Genomic DNA, 16,507 nt, shown 5'->3' on the forward strand with positions numbered 1-16,507 from the left:
TTCATCATCATTCCACTGTGAACGCCTTCACAGAATGTATCTCAACCTGAGCTGCAGCCATGATGCCAGCGTGGCTACAGGTTATAACACATGATTGTCTCATAGCCCTGTTCATGTCAGGTATCAGAGAAGAATTTCTGCAATCCTCATGAGTGATTAAAGGACAGGTGCCCAAAAAGAGAAGGAAAAGGTGATTAAAGGGAACCCGTGTAGATGCTGACGCGTGCTGCTCTGCTGCTGGATCGTAAACGGCTCTTTGTCATGATTTCAATAACCAGGATCCAGACACCTGAGGTGAAGCCGTCCGCTGACAGAATGCCTAAAGAAATATATTTATCATACAACACTGTGATGCATTTGCGTTCGGCAGAGCTTAAAGGAGAGTGTGAAATGGTGCATGGCAAATGAAAGCAATATTGGCGGTGAATATGAGAGACCCTGGCTGCGGTATACGGGGCTCTGTACTCTACTGTCACAGTGTCTCCCAGTCCTTGTTAGGATGGCCTACTTTCATTGTAAGGCTTTGCCCACCTCCTCACACTTGTTTTTCTCCCTCCCTGAGGGAAACATGGTACACGTGTATCTCTCTAACCTGGGGATCTCTACATACAGCTCTCGTCTGGTTCCCTCCTTCCCTCGGGCTCAATTAGAAGCGTCGTTCAGTGGACTTCACAGTCGAGATGATCGCCGGCTGCGTGCTGCAGACAGACGAGTGCGCTCTCCTTAAAACCACGACCTTGGAGAGAAAATGAATGATGACATCTCTGTCTGCTGTGGATGACAGCTACATATTGTTCACAGTGACAGAAACAGACATCAGTTACAACAACGTCAGTTAATAAATGAAGTGAATCTGAATCGAGCTTTTGAGTAAAGGGAAAGAAGTTATTTATCAAGACTCCATCACACAGTATCTTAACTAAAGCATCGGATGTTGATTACACCCTTGTGCTGTCTGCATAATAATAGTAATAATAATAATAATGCAATGACCTATTCCTCTGAAAGAGGATAAGACACAACTGTATTTATCCCAAAGGACATTTTTGGCTCCAAAACCATGGTATAGATTTTAACTGAATACATATTTAGGTATAAATATCCTGCATACATACATCTGCCAAGAGGCTGAAAATGAGCTTGAAGCTGAAAAACATCAAACGGCCACATTTATGTCTAATATTGTACATAGTGTCTGAAAAATGAGTAAAATAAATGATTAACTCTAAATGAATGTATGTTCTAGGGATGCACCAGTGAATTATTCTCAGATGAATAAATGTGAATTATTATTACTGTTTTAGAATAATAACGTCTGATAATGTGAAGCCTTTTCCTACAGTAGCTTCATATTTTCTGTGACTGAGGTAACACTGTACTGTAATAATATGAGAGGCAGGGAGATGAATGAAAGTCAATTAACTCCAAGAAACATCTGGTAATATTCTGTATTTTTATATATGTGTGTATGTATATATACTTTTTTCCATCAATGAATCCTATTAACAGACCGAAGCTAACATTGAATTGGCCAAACCCGATGAAGCTCATTCCTCTGTGCCATTGACCTCCATTGTTCCTCAGTGAGACTGTTGAGTGACCCGTTTACCTGTGGAATGTTCCAAACAGGTGTTTCTGGAGTCTTTTGTTGCTCCTGTCTTAAGTTGTTTGAAAAGCGTCGCTGGTATCAAATTCAGAACAAGCAGATATTTACAAAAACCAATGAAGCTGATGAAATAAAACATTAAAAATATTGTAAAATATGTTTTCAGCAACTTTTTTTTGGAACCAGGTTGTAAATCCACATCGCCCAAACTGACGATTAATGGGAATCATTATTGTAGTACATCCCGACATTAAGAGGAATAAATGGAAAGGTAGAAAAAATAAAAATAAAAGGAGCTACAAAGTAGAAATGATGGAGCAACGCATGAATGAAAATGTTGTTACACATTACAAATGATGGCTGCACAACATCTGTGTCAATGAAAGACTGTTTCTAAATATGCACGTGTGCTGCTGCTGCTGCTGGGAGGAACCTGTCCGACGCCGTGCTGTTACGCGGTTGCTGAACTATGAGAACATTTCCTCCTTTGATTGTGCAATAACTGCAGGATATTCATGAGGTACTGTTTCCTAGCAACATAGTGTATGCGCCGTGTATAAGCCACCGTACCACGTCTGATCACTCATCACTATCAAAGACAGAAGGTGAATGAAATATTAGCTGCACGTTTGAGAAAATGTCAGGCTGTGATTCTTCATGTCGTCTTTAGAGCCTGTTTTATTTTTTTTTCCTTTCTTTTGCTTCATGTGTACATTCAGAGTCACTTCCTTCCCTCAAGCTCGCTCTTCTTCGCCCTCTCCTCCTGTGCGACTGGTTGTCTCTTCTGTTGGAAAATCACTCCTCCCGATCAGACTTTTTACAGCGAAGCAGGCGTTGTCAGCGCTGAGTCTGTTTATGACGCCACGCAGTGCTGCACAGCTGCGAGAGCTCGGGCGAAGGACCCTTGAGAGAAGCATCACCACATTGCTTCTCTCAGTCCTCGCTGTATATTGGTGCTCAATTCGAGACAAACGTGCTCCTGTGCTCATTCTGTCACCTGAGGGCAGCTGTATTGTGTTATCTTCAGGTGCACGCGGGAAAGGACTCTGCTGAGTGGATACACATTTTATCTGCTCAGCTATTCGCACTCGCACGAGGGTCGTCCCGGCGTCGGCGCTTTACTGCTGCAGATGCTGTAGCTTTGGCTCGGTCCCCGCCGGCTGCAGTTCAAACACTTAATGAAATGAAGCTGTTATTTGATGACTAACACCAAATTAAGGTACTTTCTGAGAGCCGAGGAGACGGGTCGCATTTCTGCTTTTCACGGACTGTGACGTGGTCCAGTTGTCTTAGGAAAGTGTGCCAGGACCAGTCCAAGAGCGTAAAGGCTTAAGACCTGCGCTGTGATCTCGTCCTCGTGTGACGGGTTTTGTGGGAGCACTGTTTGAATTGATGCACCCCACTAACCTGAAGGAGCTGTGTTTGTCACTGGGCTCACGCAGCGATGAGGAGGGGTCTACGCTCAGGAGCGATATGGATTTTGTTGTCTGCTCTCACATCGTAAGACCACCTCATTAACGACGTGGTGTAGCTGTAACATTTATGGTGTCACCAGTTCATACACTGCATAAAAAACATCTCCACCTCCTCATCTGCACACAGTCCAGCAGGTTGCGTTGAACCCCTCAGCGTTCGTGCCCACGGAAATTAGTCTCTGAATGTATTTTGCCATTACTCGACCGAACGTCGAAGTTGTCCTGAATACTCTGGAAGTTTATTGAAAATTGCTGGCTTTCAGACTGAGGCGCATCGAAGCGAGGAGGGGCCAGCTGCCGGAGGAAAAAGATGCACACTCACCTGTCTTCCCCTCAGTCGGGAGGGAAGTCCTTAGTTATGGAAGCTGTGGAAGTCTCTGCTGGCTGCAGCTGATGGGCACAATGAGGATTCTGGTGGAGCCATAATTTCAAAAAGCCATTTCAGAAAAGGTTGTGTGTGTGTGTGTGTGTGTGTGTGTGTGTGTGTGTGTGTGTGTGTGTGTGTGAGTGAGTGAGTTTCCCTGAGGTCGAATACATTTGCTGAATGCATTTCCTTCCTCATAAAACATTTGCAGATCGGATTTTTGGAATCATTTGAGACCTCAATTGTTTACATGTGTATTCACTTATTTCCTCATTGCCTTTATTGGCACACTGCGACATTTAATGGCAGGCCACCGCCACCGACCGCTAATAAACAGAACAGTGAGAACACCAGATAAATCTGACCTGCCTGAATTGATCAAGAAGTTGAGCTTCAGCAGTGGATGCTGTTCAGTCCTGCGATGTGCAGGAACTGCAGAGTTTGCTTTGACATGATCGGAGTGAGTCAGGAGAAGCTGGACTGCAGTGATGAACACCATCAGTGTGCTTCTGTGTATGTTGGGTCATTTAGTGTTGGCATGCAGAAAATGCTGGAGTTGTTAAATCTAATGAGATTAGTGAGTCGGTGTATGGATCCCTGCACAGATAAGACTGTAAATATTGACGTGCACATTTGAGGTGTAGAAGAAGAAGAAGTGGCCTCTCTGCTTTGCATTCATGGTCATTCTGTTTACGTTACAGTGGCTCCATCTGCATCGGCGTTTGGCAGATTTAAGCCTCTACAGTGAGCTGAAGTCGCATAAACTCGGCTAAATTGTCTTTTATTATCACACACAGTTTTATTTATGAGCTCCATACATTATATGTTTTTTTAGGTAGATGTAAGAGATGTTGAATTTCCTTTTCCCAGAGGAGAGACTGACAATTCAGTCATTTTTGGTCCCAGAAAGCTTCCGTCAGACCCGGCTGGGAGTGATTATTGCGTTTTGTAGGTCTCGAGCAAAAACATCGACGTTATTTGCAGCTTGTGTTGGCCGAAGCCAAGTTATTTATTAATTATGTATTGATTTACTGATTTATTCAGTTCGCATCCAACCTCAGTGTCCTGTGGTGTCTCACATGTAGAAAGTTTATGTGGCAGCCAGCCAAGAAGTGTTTGTTTCTCTGTGTTTGGATTAATTATTTCTTCTTTTCAGAAGTCTGAGCAGATGAACTGAAATGTCAGTGGAAATTCTCAATGCTGTTTGCAGCACGAGGGCTGAAAAATGATACTGAAGCTTCCCATTTTTGCTGCTTGTGCTTCTAATGGGATGTTTTAAATGCTCTGGCCGACATCATTTACATCATTTTACTTCAATGACTGTCTCATTCTGTAGTCGTAGGTGTTCTTTATGGTTGCTGCCAGAGGACTATGATATATTTCTACATTTGTTAGAGAAAAGAAATAAAATCATCAGGAGTGTATGTCGTACAAATCTCATGAGACCGAACATTGCAGACACCTCATTCTGTCTCTGCCGTGTGAAGATGATGTATACTGTGCTCTGCATACTGCAGTAATCTAGTACTCGGGCGTGCATTTAGCACACTTGCCATGCAACAACTGTTATTTTCCGAGCCTTTTGTACAGTGGGCTGCAGTATCTGAGAGGCGTGGGGAAGATGATAGATCCCGAGAGCTCGCTGCATGCAGAGGCCTTGGATTCAAGTAGCGGCTAACCATTCATTTAAAATAATTTCATGTTTCCCTCCACCAATTCTCTGTGCTTCCAGTGCTATTATCAGAGCAATTGTGGCAACATGTTATTCAGAAGACGGCAGCCATTGTCTTTTTCTTCAGGGCTGACAAACTGGTTTTTAATCAGTGTTATTACTTTACAACGGGAATAAAAGACACGTTTGATAAAGCACCATTCTGTTTTTTTACATCATGCGTCGATGTAAAAGTATTGATCCTTTCCTTTTTTTTTAAGCTAAGGGTCTGCTCACGACAGAAACCGACGGATTTCCCACACAAACCTGAAAATGAATCCTGAAGTTTGAAAACATTTTTAATAGAAATAAAATTTTGTATAAAAAAAACTAAACATGCTTCACACACTTCATTAGTTTTCATGAGGTTTTACAAATACATAGTCAGATAGCCAGGCACTGTATCTTTTTGTACATTTTCCCCAATTTTAGGATATGTCAGGACATAAAGCAGACATCATCAATCTATTTAATAACATACATTAACTTGCCATTTAATTTGGTCAGCACTCACATTTTATTCTGCAACACAAATGGTGTTGAAAGTAATACAGAGGGAGGCATGAAAAGCAGCATTGAATTCACGACACAAATGACCCCACAATGTTTCTCCCCAAGACATTAGAGGGCTTTTATACTGCACGAAGCCAACTATTAATCTGTTCAGCGAGCTCTGGGTGATTGATAGAGATACTGCATACTTTTGCAATTAGATTTTCATTTGTTGAAAAGCCTTACAACTTCCTTACACCTCCTCCTTATCATGAGAGTGCCTGAGGAGGACATGTATAGTAATGAATTTTCTCAGTGGCTGGTCCATTATGGATATCACCTTTAGGGCATATTGCACAATCCTCTCAAGGGCATACTTCATCTTAATTCCCCTCCTAATGGATCTGTACAGTTAAGCTTTACCCTTACACCACGTGTGACCAAGAGAATAGCTGGTGGCAGTGATGGGGGGGGGGGGGGGGTCCATCCTGGATGACGGCTTACAGTTAGATCCCCTGGCTAAAATACTGTTTGTTTTAACCACGAGCCACCGTTTCAAAGCACATACAGGTATGCGGAGGGCAGTGGCAGCCGTAGGCTAGCTGGTAATACAAATCATGGCCTCACTTAAGCACAGATAATCACTCACTAGACCTTCACCATTGGAGAACAGTTTGTAACGCACAATAGGCTCAGGCCCAAACAATTGTTAACAACGCTGCAACAGAGTTTAAACGCATTCCAGAGATATTGTTTTATCTTTTTCTTTTTTTTTTTCTTTTTTTTTAACAACACAACACAGGATGTTGAAACTGGCATGCTCAAAATCGGCAGAGACCATCTTATAGGTGTAGTCATTCTTATTAACTCAGTGGAAACCTGGAAGAGGAAAAAAACAAAACAAACAAAAAAAAACAACCCATGGAGTCTGGTACAGATTTGTTGCATCGTTGAGATGATCAGCAGTCCTTTGACTCGTGAGACCGGACCACATTTAGAAATCAAAACACAAGCCCCTCTGAGGAATCCATGGACCGTGTGTTCATGCCTTTTTGGTGTTGATTAATCCCTTGTGATGCCTTGAAGGTTTTAAGATTAATTAGAGTTTGCGAAACTGGCAGACAACATCGAGAACACCTGAACATTTTCTTGACTTGAGTTCGGTTTCAGTCGCGTTTCAGTCGGCGCTGCTCAAGATGACAGAAGTCTTTGAAAGAGGGCATAGCTGAAATGTAAACACTCAAAAGGAAAGCTCCATCCTTCAATCTCCAGGCCTCTGCCATGCAAGTGTTTGTCATTTTTCTTTTTTGTGTGTGCGTGCGTGCGTGTGTGTGTGTGTGTGTGTGTGTGTGTGTGTGTGTGTGTGTGAGGCAGACAGAAGATGGAACCTTACAATTGTACTGTTATCTGTTGCGGTCCCGTCGTGTCCGTCCCTGTGGTTTCTCCTCGCCACGTCACGTCTTTGGGCAACGCTTCTGTGATCTCCACCCAAACGACGACACATCCGTTTTTATTTTTTATGTTATTTTTTTTGCCGGCCGTGTGAATTTCCACTGCGTGTTTTTCTCCGTCGGGGTGGGAATCCTGAATTCTGATAAGACCCTCTGTCCTTTAGATTGCATGGTTGCTGTAGCTGATGTAGGTTTGCTTTGTTGAGAAAGCTGAAAGAGAAGAATGAGAGAGGTGAAGTGTTTGAACATATGAGGCGAGGAAGACGAGGACGTTTGCTTTCCCAGTGTAACAAGTGTAAGATGAAATGTCAAATAACGGTTAAAATGAGACTTCAGCTGCTGTTCAGCCCTCGTGCTGCAGTGTGTATCATAAATGCCAATAGTTCCTGAAAATTCAACTCCCTGTCTGTGTGTTTGCCCTCAACACACGCCTGCATTACTAACAACAGATGGGGGTTTCAGCAAAGCCCACCGCCCACCCCGCCACCTCCTTTTTCCTCCAGCTATCAGGCCTCAACTTTGCAGTTGTCTCCCCAGACTGTGCGAGCTGATTCGCTGAGGTGGAGCAGATAAATCCTGACATATCACCACCACATCTCGGCAGTTGTGGGAGCTGGCCCAGACAGGAATTTTTCAATTTCATCAAGCCGTATATCCACAGTGGCGATGACAATGACAAATGGTGCTTATTCAAATAGCCATGCGCTGTGCGGCCCCTGTAAACGGTAACCCCATCAGGAGAAATTGCCGCCGGCTATCAATTCTGCATCTTTGCCTTCTCGCCACTTGTTGTAACAAAAAGCCCTATTAACCCTCCAAGGAAACTTAAAGCAACAGCACAGGAATTAATGCTGCACTGTGTTTACATGGAGCTGTTCTGATGGGCCTCGCCGCAGCGTGCAGCTGTTGGTCTCGTGCGTCGTCACGCAGCTTTCATCGATCTCAGCTTTCTGTATTAACAGTAAACACAGTGTCAGCTCTTTCATTCTGCCGTGAAGGGGAGCATTACTCAGTACAGTTGCTATAAACAGTAAGGACTAAACACCGCTTTAAAACATGTGACAGTTCCTCGTTGGTACGGGCCAGATGGACAGAATGTCTCCGTGGTGACAGACGTGACCGATTAAAACCTTTTCCTGCCCGAGGCGAGTCGAGGACGAGCGTTCTGGACGTCACATGAGTGATTTCTGCTGACTCGATGGCTGAAGTCATTATTTACTTTGCTTGTATAAATCCAGGGTGCGTTACTGATACAGTAGAGCCAAGCACTTTTATTAGTGTTGCGATGAGGAGGAGACACGCTGAGAGAGTCGGATTATTTACGATGTTTTTCATCTCTGGCTGCGACCATTGTTTTTCACTATCGATTGTTTTTTAACAAAGAATTGTTAAATCTATAACAATCTTAATCAGTAAACAGTGAAAATTGCCCGTCGCATTTTCCAGAGCCCAAGATGAAGTCTTCAAATGAGTGTTTTGCCCAAAACTCAAAGATGTTAAATTTACATTAACGTAAAACATTAAAAAGTCCAAACTGGTGCGTTTAAGAAGCTGGACCTCATCAGTGACTCACAGCTTCAGTCAGCCAGCACAGAAACGTTGTCTTTCTTTACGAACTACAGCTGAAACAAGTGGATTAACGGACGATTCGTTGGGAAAACTGATTCATTGTTTGAGTCATTTTTCAGCTGAAAACGACGTCAGCTGGTTGAAGCTGCTGATGTGAGGCTTTGTTGCTTTTCTTTGTCGCAGTATGTCACATTGAAGTGAATGTATTTGACTGTCGGTCAAACAGAAACGAGACATTTGAATCGGTCAACTTGAGATGTGGGAATTTTCAATGGGCATTTTTTCAGTCTTCTGACATTTTCTGAACTAAGTGATTGTTTGTCTCGTCAACATAAACCCTTTAACAATGACCAGCAGCGTTCTTATTCACTTCAACCTCACACCAAACGTTAAAGACCTACTTTGTTATTCAACACTTGTGACTTGAACAAGACTTCAGTTACCAACTTTGTCAGTTTTCTGTTGACTTACAAGGGTTGGGCTGATGTGAACATTTTCAAACCGGTTTGAGGTAAAATACTGGACCAGAAAGGTAACATCAGCATTAACCACTAGGTGTCACTTGTGAGTCCAAGTGGGAGCCCATTCCCACAGTCAGGACAGCTCAGTGCCACAGCGCCCTCTGCCTGTGCATAAATGACTCTCGTTTATTGCTTTTACAGTAACACATCGAGACGTCATCGACTCGAGTAACGTTATCTTCCCTCCTCTGCTCCGCCCCATGTGTGGAGGAGCTAAGCCCCGCCCTCGGGGAAACGCAGGGGACAGGAGGGGAACCAGCACGATAACGACAGCAAAACACAGTCAAGTGAAATGAAGCGCATAAATTAGGTAAATAAACAATATTATGTTAATCATTGCTTATTAATACTGCAATACAAGTGGGATTTAGCGCCGCCGGCACAGGTTGATGATGTTAGCCACTTTGTAATTTGTGGGAACGTCTCATAACGACAAATGCCGGTTCAGTCGGTTTGCATAAACTCAAAATGGTTTAAGCTCGTACGCCAGAACGGACGGAGCTGGAAACAGACCCAGCCCCGTCTGTTGGAGCAGTGCTGGGGGGTGAAATTTCACATGTGGCCACTTAAATGAAATAATGATGAAAATCACATTTGTGAACATCAAAAGAAAATAACAAAGGAAGAAAAACAATCAATGATTCCCACTTGACATATTTTAAGTGTTTTATTAAAGTTGCATTGTTGAACACGACTTCACCCCCACTCACATAATTGGGATTTCTGTAATGGTTCCCTCTGACTGGCAAACAATACACCCCCTCCACCCAATCAGACCAGTCAAAAAGTGACACATTTACTGGCTTCAATGAAGTGTTAAATAACATGCTGCACATTTTTACTCTGCTTCCCATCTCTGCATCAGTGTGTTTGATTTACAGACACTGAAGGCCAAAAAATGCCCCCCAAACAAAACAGAACTGTGGGTTTTCAGTCAGCGGCTCCCTCATTAGCATCTCTGTACTTACATTGTGTTTCCAGGCTTTCGCACAGCTCGGTCTTGGCTTCTCCGTTGGGTCTGAGTCCAGCCTTGGGGTTGAACTTGTTGGACATGGTGGCGGCGGTAACCACGGCCTTGAGGCTGCGTGTGCGCTTGGGCACATTCTGCTCGGGGTGGAAGAGGACCACGTAGACCTTAGGCATGTAGAGCAAGCCGAGGGACACCGAGGCGCTCAGGCTCACCGAGATGGTCAGAGTGGTTGTTTGGATGTACATCTGCAGGAGGCAAACACAGAACACGCACAACACAGACAGTTTAGGCCTCTTTTGGCTCTGGAATGTGCAGATTTTTCTATATGGGTAGTGGCCTGTACAGTAAAAGTGACATCTGCTGTGTATCGTTCTAATTAGAGCATCCAATGACCCGTTTGTTGGCCAAGCTGTTGTCGAAGTGGTTTCTTCTGTGTCCAATAGCGGCTTCAGAACTATTTAATGCGAGCGATGTTATAAAACTTGTTTTAAATTAGCATCTCATCTGCTCTTACGGCGCGTCTGCCAAACCAGCCAAGGCCACCTTGTTTGTTTAATTTTCTGCCATGCTAGTTTTAATATGGCCATCACGTCAACCTGAACACAGATTTGATAACACCACTCGACTGGATCCTATTCTGACTCATAACGAGCAGGCTCGTAAAAAGAGAAACAAGCTTGTGAAAATGTTACACATGGTCAAACCCTCTGTATCGTGGGGGAGGGCAACTCTGAGTATCATTCTCACTCATTCCATTTTAATTGTTTCCAAAGCTGCAGCAAATTAATGAGTCATCTTCAGGGAAGCATCAAAGAAGGAAAAGCTCGGGTAATTTCTGTACATCGCACTGTGTTGTGACTGCTCGGCTTTCCGGCTGAGAGGAATTATCTTGTAAGCTGTCTTGCAGAAGTAAAGATACTGCAGCCTTGAATGCATCCAAACATTATGACATTCTCAAGTAGAGATATCGGGGATTTCTGATGCGTCCCACTTGATGAAAAGAAGTACAGAAGCATCAACAAACCGCTGGCAGTTACATCTGAATAAAATAAAACATGAACTACTGACCTATTTTAAAAGGACATACTCGTGTGTGTGTGTGTGTGTGTGTGTGTGTGTGTGTGTGTGTGTGTGTGTGTGTGTGTGTGTGGCTACACGTGTTGATGAGCTGCTGCAAATATGCAAAAGAACAAAATAATTTAAGGTATTTATCTTGACTTCAGGGTTAGCAGTCAGAATTTAGGGAAGCTGTCCTGTTCAAGTCGATCAACACTGCATGAGTGCAGCAGGAAAGCAGCAGACTGACTGGTTTAAGTGGGTGATGACTGATCGCGTGTGTATGACCTGCTTTAGTTGAAATCTGTATCCCGTTGTTGTAGTTTTGACAGGAAGTAATGAGGAAAGATGCAGCAAAGACACACCGAGCCAAGTTCAAGGTGGTAGCTGCTAAATGATGTCTGATAGGAAGTGTCCTGTGGCCCAGAACCGACCCACTGCCTCGGATTTGAGAAACTCAAAAAACCACTACATGTAGATGAGCTCATCATCTAACAAGAAACTGATCACGTACAATCAGATAATAACGTTTGAGAACTCCACTTCCTGTTCTCTTTTACGAGGGCTACGTCACTGTGACGCAGGATACAGTATGTTTACTTTAACCTGGGCAGGAGCTGGCAGTCATCATTATCATCTGAGGAAAACAAGTCTTAGAAGAGAACGTGAAAGGCTGTTATTACCAGGTTTTGCCATGCGGATAAATGCATCGTCTTCCAGTAAACAGCACAATAATCACCCAAGTATGGAAGCGGATGAAGTTTAAACGTAGTTTTCCTCTCTTGCTCGCCAGCCCTGATCCAGATTTCATCAGTAAGCACCACCAGTCTCTGTTCTCTATCTGCTGCTATCGGAAACATACACTATCACCACATTTTTTTCCACTTAAGGTTGGTTTGTTTTTCTCCTTTTAAAGGCGTTTAATAAGGCTAACTCTCAGGTCTGTCTTCTAACAGCAGTTTACTGAGCAGTAGAATCACAGAAAGATTTCTTTAGATTAAAAGAAATCCATAAGGGCTACTTGTGTCTTATTTTCTCTGTAGGATGAGAAAGATTTTCAATATAAGAGACTTCTGTGGGTGAGAGTGATCTTAATCTCAGTGGAAACAGGTGGGTGCTGGATTGAAAAGGTATATTATAGCTTAGGCCACCATGAGAACTGATTTACAACTGTAATTTAGCTGCTGTTGACTGAAGTATTTCAATGTATGATATAACCTTGCACTCGCAGATCAGGATCAATGTTTTCTGGGGCCATGATATGAAACCCGACTCAAACAGGCTCTCATTCATAGCCTTTGTACCTTTAACTATAAATATTTGATATGATTCTACCTTTGGAGCAGTCTCTCTTCCTTCTGACTGGGCGAGTTTTCTTCAGCTACTGAGACTCAATAGTTGCCTGCTGGTTCTTCATCAAAGCACAGTAACATTTAGCTCCCCAGATGTGACTCCTGCTTGAATACTTTGTTTGTTTTTATTACTTGTGACTCTCCACGGCGCTTTCCCGCCCAGACTGGCTGCATCTCAGCTCAGCCAGTCCTGGTACCATGTGGGACCGCTGGCTGGAGAGAACAATGGAAGAATGGAGGCTATATGAGAGGGGGACAGCTGCAGTGGTCCCCTCCCCGCCGCACTGAGCTGCTCTGGGCTCGCTTCACTGCTGCCTCAGGGACAGACTGTTGAATCCGAGCTGTTACATGACGAGAGAGAATAAAGGTTCTGCCTTTCAACCGAGAATAACCATCTTCAAAGTCATCCATGCGGTCAGTTAATTGACCATAATTTAAAAGAGGGCTCGAGGACAGAGCCGAAATAGTATCGAGATATTTAAGAAAAATACTTCAGTATATACATCACAATACCATCAAATTAATTCACATTCAAGCATATCCTGACGATAAGTAAGAACAGGCCGCTGCTAATGACTATTTCATCATTAATTAATCGGTAGGTTAGTTTCTGAAAAATCAGAACGCCGTGAAAAATACTTTAAACACAACCAAGGTGACATCTTCAGAAGCCATTTTGTCAGACCAAATGTCCAAAACTCAAAGATATTCAACTTCCAGTGACTCTGTCGGCAGTGAATTGTCACACTGGAGAAGCTAAAACCCCCCAAAATGAATGAATCATTAAAAGAAAAAACCCAGAAGTTCCACTGTTACACATTAGATAAAAGCCCTCACATAAAAAAAAGACCTGTTGTTAACTTTTAACTATGATGTGCTTTAAAATATGAACAGAGAGAATTACAATAGTACAATCAATGTCTGACTAATACTGGATTTTTGGATTTTTCATATGCAAATAGCATAAACATTTGACTCGGATCCTTTAAATCTGTTGTTAAATAGACAGACTGAGCGTGGCAGGTTACAGTTACAGGGGCCACATATGACAAGCAGTTTGTAAGTGCAGCTTCTGCACAGAAACGCGACAACATCCAAATATGTTTATGATAAAAATTGCAAATATTTTTACATACATGTATTTTTGGGTTTCTGTTACATATTATCTATCGACAGCTGGTTTGTGTGCATCAGAAATGCATCAGATTTATATATAAATCCTGGAATACGTCTGTGAATTGTGTGATTGAGACTGATCTGACAAACTATGTAACTGCTTCACAAAGGATCTCAAACTTACCTTTGGCTTTTCTGTGCTGCAACTAGTTGTTATTTATCAGCTGACATGTATGCACCGATGCAGTACACCTGCAGCGAGCTAAAAAGCTAATCTTGGCTGATATACTGGCCCTGCTAATTTAAACACAATTTGACCTTATTGCCACATTATGATTCCACCACGAGTCGTGATAATATTGAATTACTGCCAAGTCCGTACTTGAAAAGCAATATGCTCCTGTCTGCTTCTGTCTGACAGCCACTTGATTAAAAAAAACAAAAACCTGCAGCTTCATCTGTACTGCTTTATGTACAGTAGCTCACAAATGGAGTCCTGTTTTCAGTGTCAGAGCAGCTCCTCCCATCAATCCATTCATTTGTTTCTTCCCCTTTGCGGTGCACCCGAGTACACGCACACACACACACACACACACACACACACACATACACACCAGAGCTCATGAAAACGAGTCGCTGTACATCTCACACACCGATCATCACACCGCCATTAGCAGATCTTGCCTGAGGCAAAACATAACAAAGAAGCAGCAGCGTATGGCGGCATTAATGACTGAACGAGAAATGATGAAACAGAGCCATCGGTACATATATGATGAATTCTCTAAATAAATCACTGCTACAGAGAGTGCAACACAAGTGAGCGAGAACATCTGTGACGATGGTTAACGTGAGATCAATGTGAGGGCAAATAAATGGAAACAGATCCTGTTTTCAACCTGGGACTCTGGAGGGCCTCTGCTTCGGGATGCAAACGATCAAATTCATTTAGATGGCGTAATTCCCACTCTGCAATAAGCTACTGCCTGATTTCTCAGCATGCTATGGAATCGTTCAGCAGAAGGGCTTGCTGCATGACGATTCTCTATAATTGCACTCTAATTAAGCTAATAAACAAATAGAAGCCTTAGGGGACACAATAATATAGCTTCATGGGAGAGAGTCATTTATAAAGATCACAATTCTTTGGCCTTGATTAGCTTCACAGGCTGTTCACCCATTATTGGAACACCCAGAGGTCAACAGCCAAGACCCAGATGACTGCTGTGCTGCAGGCCTAATGAACGCAATGACTGCTCTCTGAAGTCCAAGATGACGCTCAGCTCTTCTGCTCTGGAGCATCAGTCTTCATTATGTATTATTGGGCCAACGGGACGTTATTGTGAATAATGCTGTTTATCTTTGCACTGAAAAGCAACACGGAGAGAAAAAGGAAAGGGCCGGGTTGGTAACAGGTAGCAGGGAGGAACGCTGAGCCGACACAGTCATGAGCACACTCCTGTCTGACATCTGGTCTCGTTGAACTTGCTGCAACTCCCACTCTTTGTCTGACTAGTGCGCTAACAGCAGTTTTTTTGTCGTGGAGTTGGCAGTGCCAGCGGTGTGATGGAGACTTCATAGAGAAATAAACAACACCACTCAATTCATCAGTCCATTCATGCACTGGGAAAGCAGGACCTCTTTTGTGTGGGTTGATTGAATTTGAACTGAGCCTATTGTGCGGACGCTTCATTCCCATGCACGCTATTGTCTGACGTTCCTCCTCCCGCCTCTGTCTTTGAGGCAGCCGCTGATTTAGACTGTTTCTCCAGGTAAGCAGGTGTCACTTCTATTCCTGAAGCTAGCATAAAGCACGGTGATCACGCTCCATAGATAGAGCAGATGTCCCTGTTTGAATGATAGAGAAAGCCTCCCGTGGCATTTGTTACATTTATCCTGGCACCAGATGACAAATAAATGACTGTGCTTGTAATGCTGAGGCAGGGGCCCGCTGTAAACTGGTGATGAGCACATAGGCGGATAGATAAGGTAAATCAAGACCCGGAGGAAGTGGAGCATTTAATTGCTCTGAAAGACATGTCAACGTGGGCTGTGAAGCTTTGTGGGGCCTGTCATTTACAGTACGATGATTATGAGGTGTGTTTGCTTTGACATGTTAATTCCTTAAATAAGAACATTGTTTATGTAACAGCTCAGAGAATCAGTCACAGGGTTTTTTTTTTTTTTGTTCTTTACGTGAAGCCTAGCACAGCAAAACTGAATACTTTATTTTAAGGCAGGAAAAAGCCCTTCAGGACAATACAGTGAAGCGTATTCTGATCTGACGCCCCGAGGATGACATAATCTGTCCTGCCAAAACTAGAAATTACTGTTAAAAAATAAATGTTTTGTGGTCCAACAACGCTACAGATAAGGCTTGGTTGAGAGGACTTGGTTAGGATGAAGGGAAAGATTCCAGTTTGGATTAAAATGACTAGTTCGTTAAGGCTGGGGGACAATAATGACTACATGGTTAGGGTCAGGGGTCAGGGAATAATCGTGGTGAGGGTTAAAAGACACCAGCATCGAGTGTCAGTAGGAAATGGGAAAAGAACTACAAACACTCTGACTTCCTGCCTTTTCCCTCCATAATAATTTCACACTACTTCCTCTTTTGCTAAGTTTGTCACTTGTAGGTAAACACATGTTGGTTTTGGGGACTTGCTGAAATGGCAGATGCTGTCGTTTTTCTTGGGGATGGTCTCTTAAAGCTACAAAGAGGAATTTTCCAAAAATTCTTCTTATTAACAACTCTGTAGGGGTGAGTGAGCATCCTGGGCGTCGGCCATAACAGTGACATGACATACATAAGACTGAAGGTGAC

At 43.1% G+C, this 16,507-nt stretch overlaps 2 protein-coding genes across 2 annotated transcripts in view; both read right to left on the minus strand.

Moving 5' to 3' along the window:
* The window catches only part of LOC143327616 (cysteine and glycine-rich protein 1-like), a 314,154-nt gene that overhangs the window by 237,120 nt on the left and 60,527 nt on the right, over nucleotides 1-16,507 (minus strand). The window lies entirely within an intron of this gene.
* LOC143327606 (metabotropic glutamate receptor 4-like) overlaps nucleotides 5,438-16,507 on the minus strand; it is a 152,666-nt gene continuing 141,596 nt past the window's right edge. Inside the window, exons 10-11 of the mRNA XM_076742057.1 lie at nucleotides 10,158-10,404; nucleotides 5,438-7,309 (exon numbers count right to left, since the gene is read on the minus strand). Of these exons, the coding sequence (XP_076598172.1) occupies nucleotides 7,260-7,309; nucleotides 10,158-10,404 (297 nt within the window). The 3' untranslated portion in view covers nucleotides 5,438-7,259. The remainder of the gene's footprint in view (nucleotides 7,310-10,157; nucleotides 10,405-16,507) is intronic.

Source organism: Chaetodon auriga, chromosome 2 (assembly GCF_051107435.1).
Source record: "Chaetodon auriga isolate fChaAug3 chromosome 2, fChaAug3.hap1, whole genome shotgun sequence".
NCBI classification, from domain to species: Eukaryota; Metazoa; Chordata; class Actinopteri; order Chaetodontiformes; family Chaetodontidae; genus Chaetodon; species Chaetodon auriga.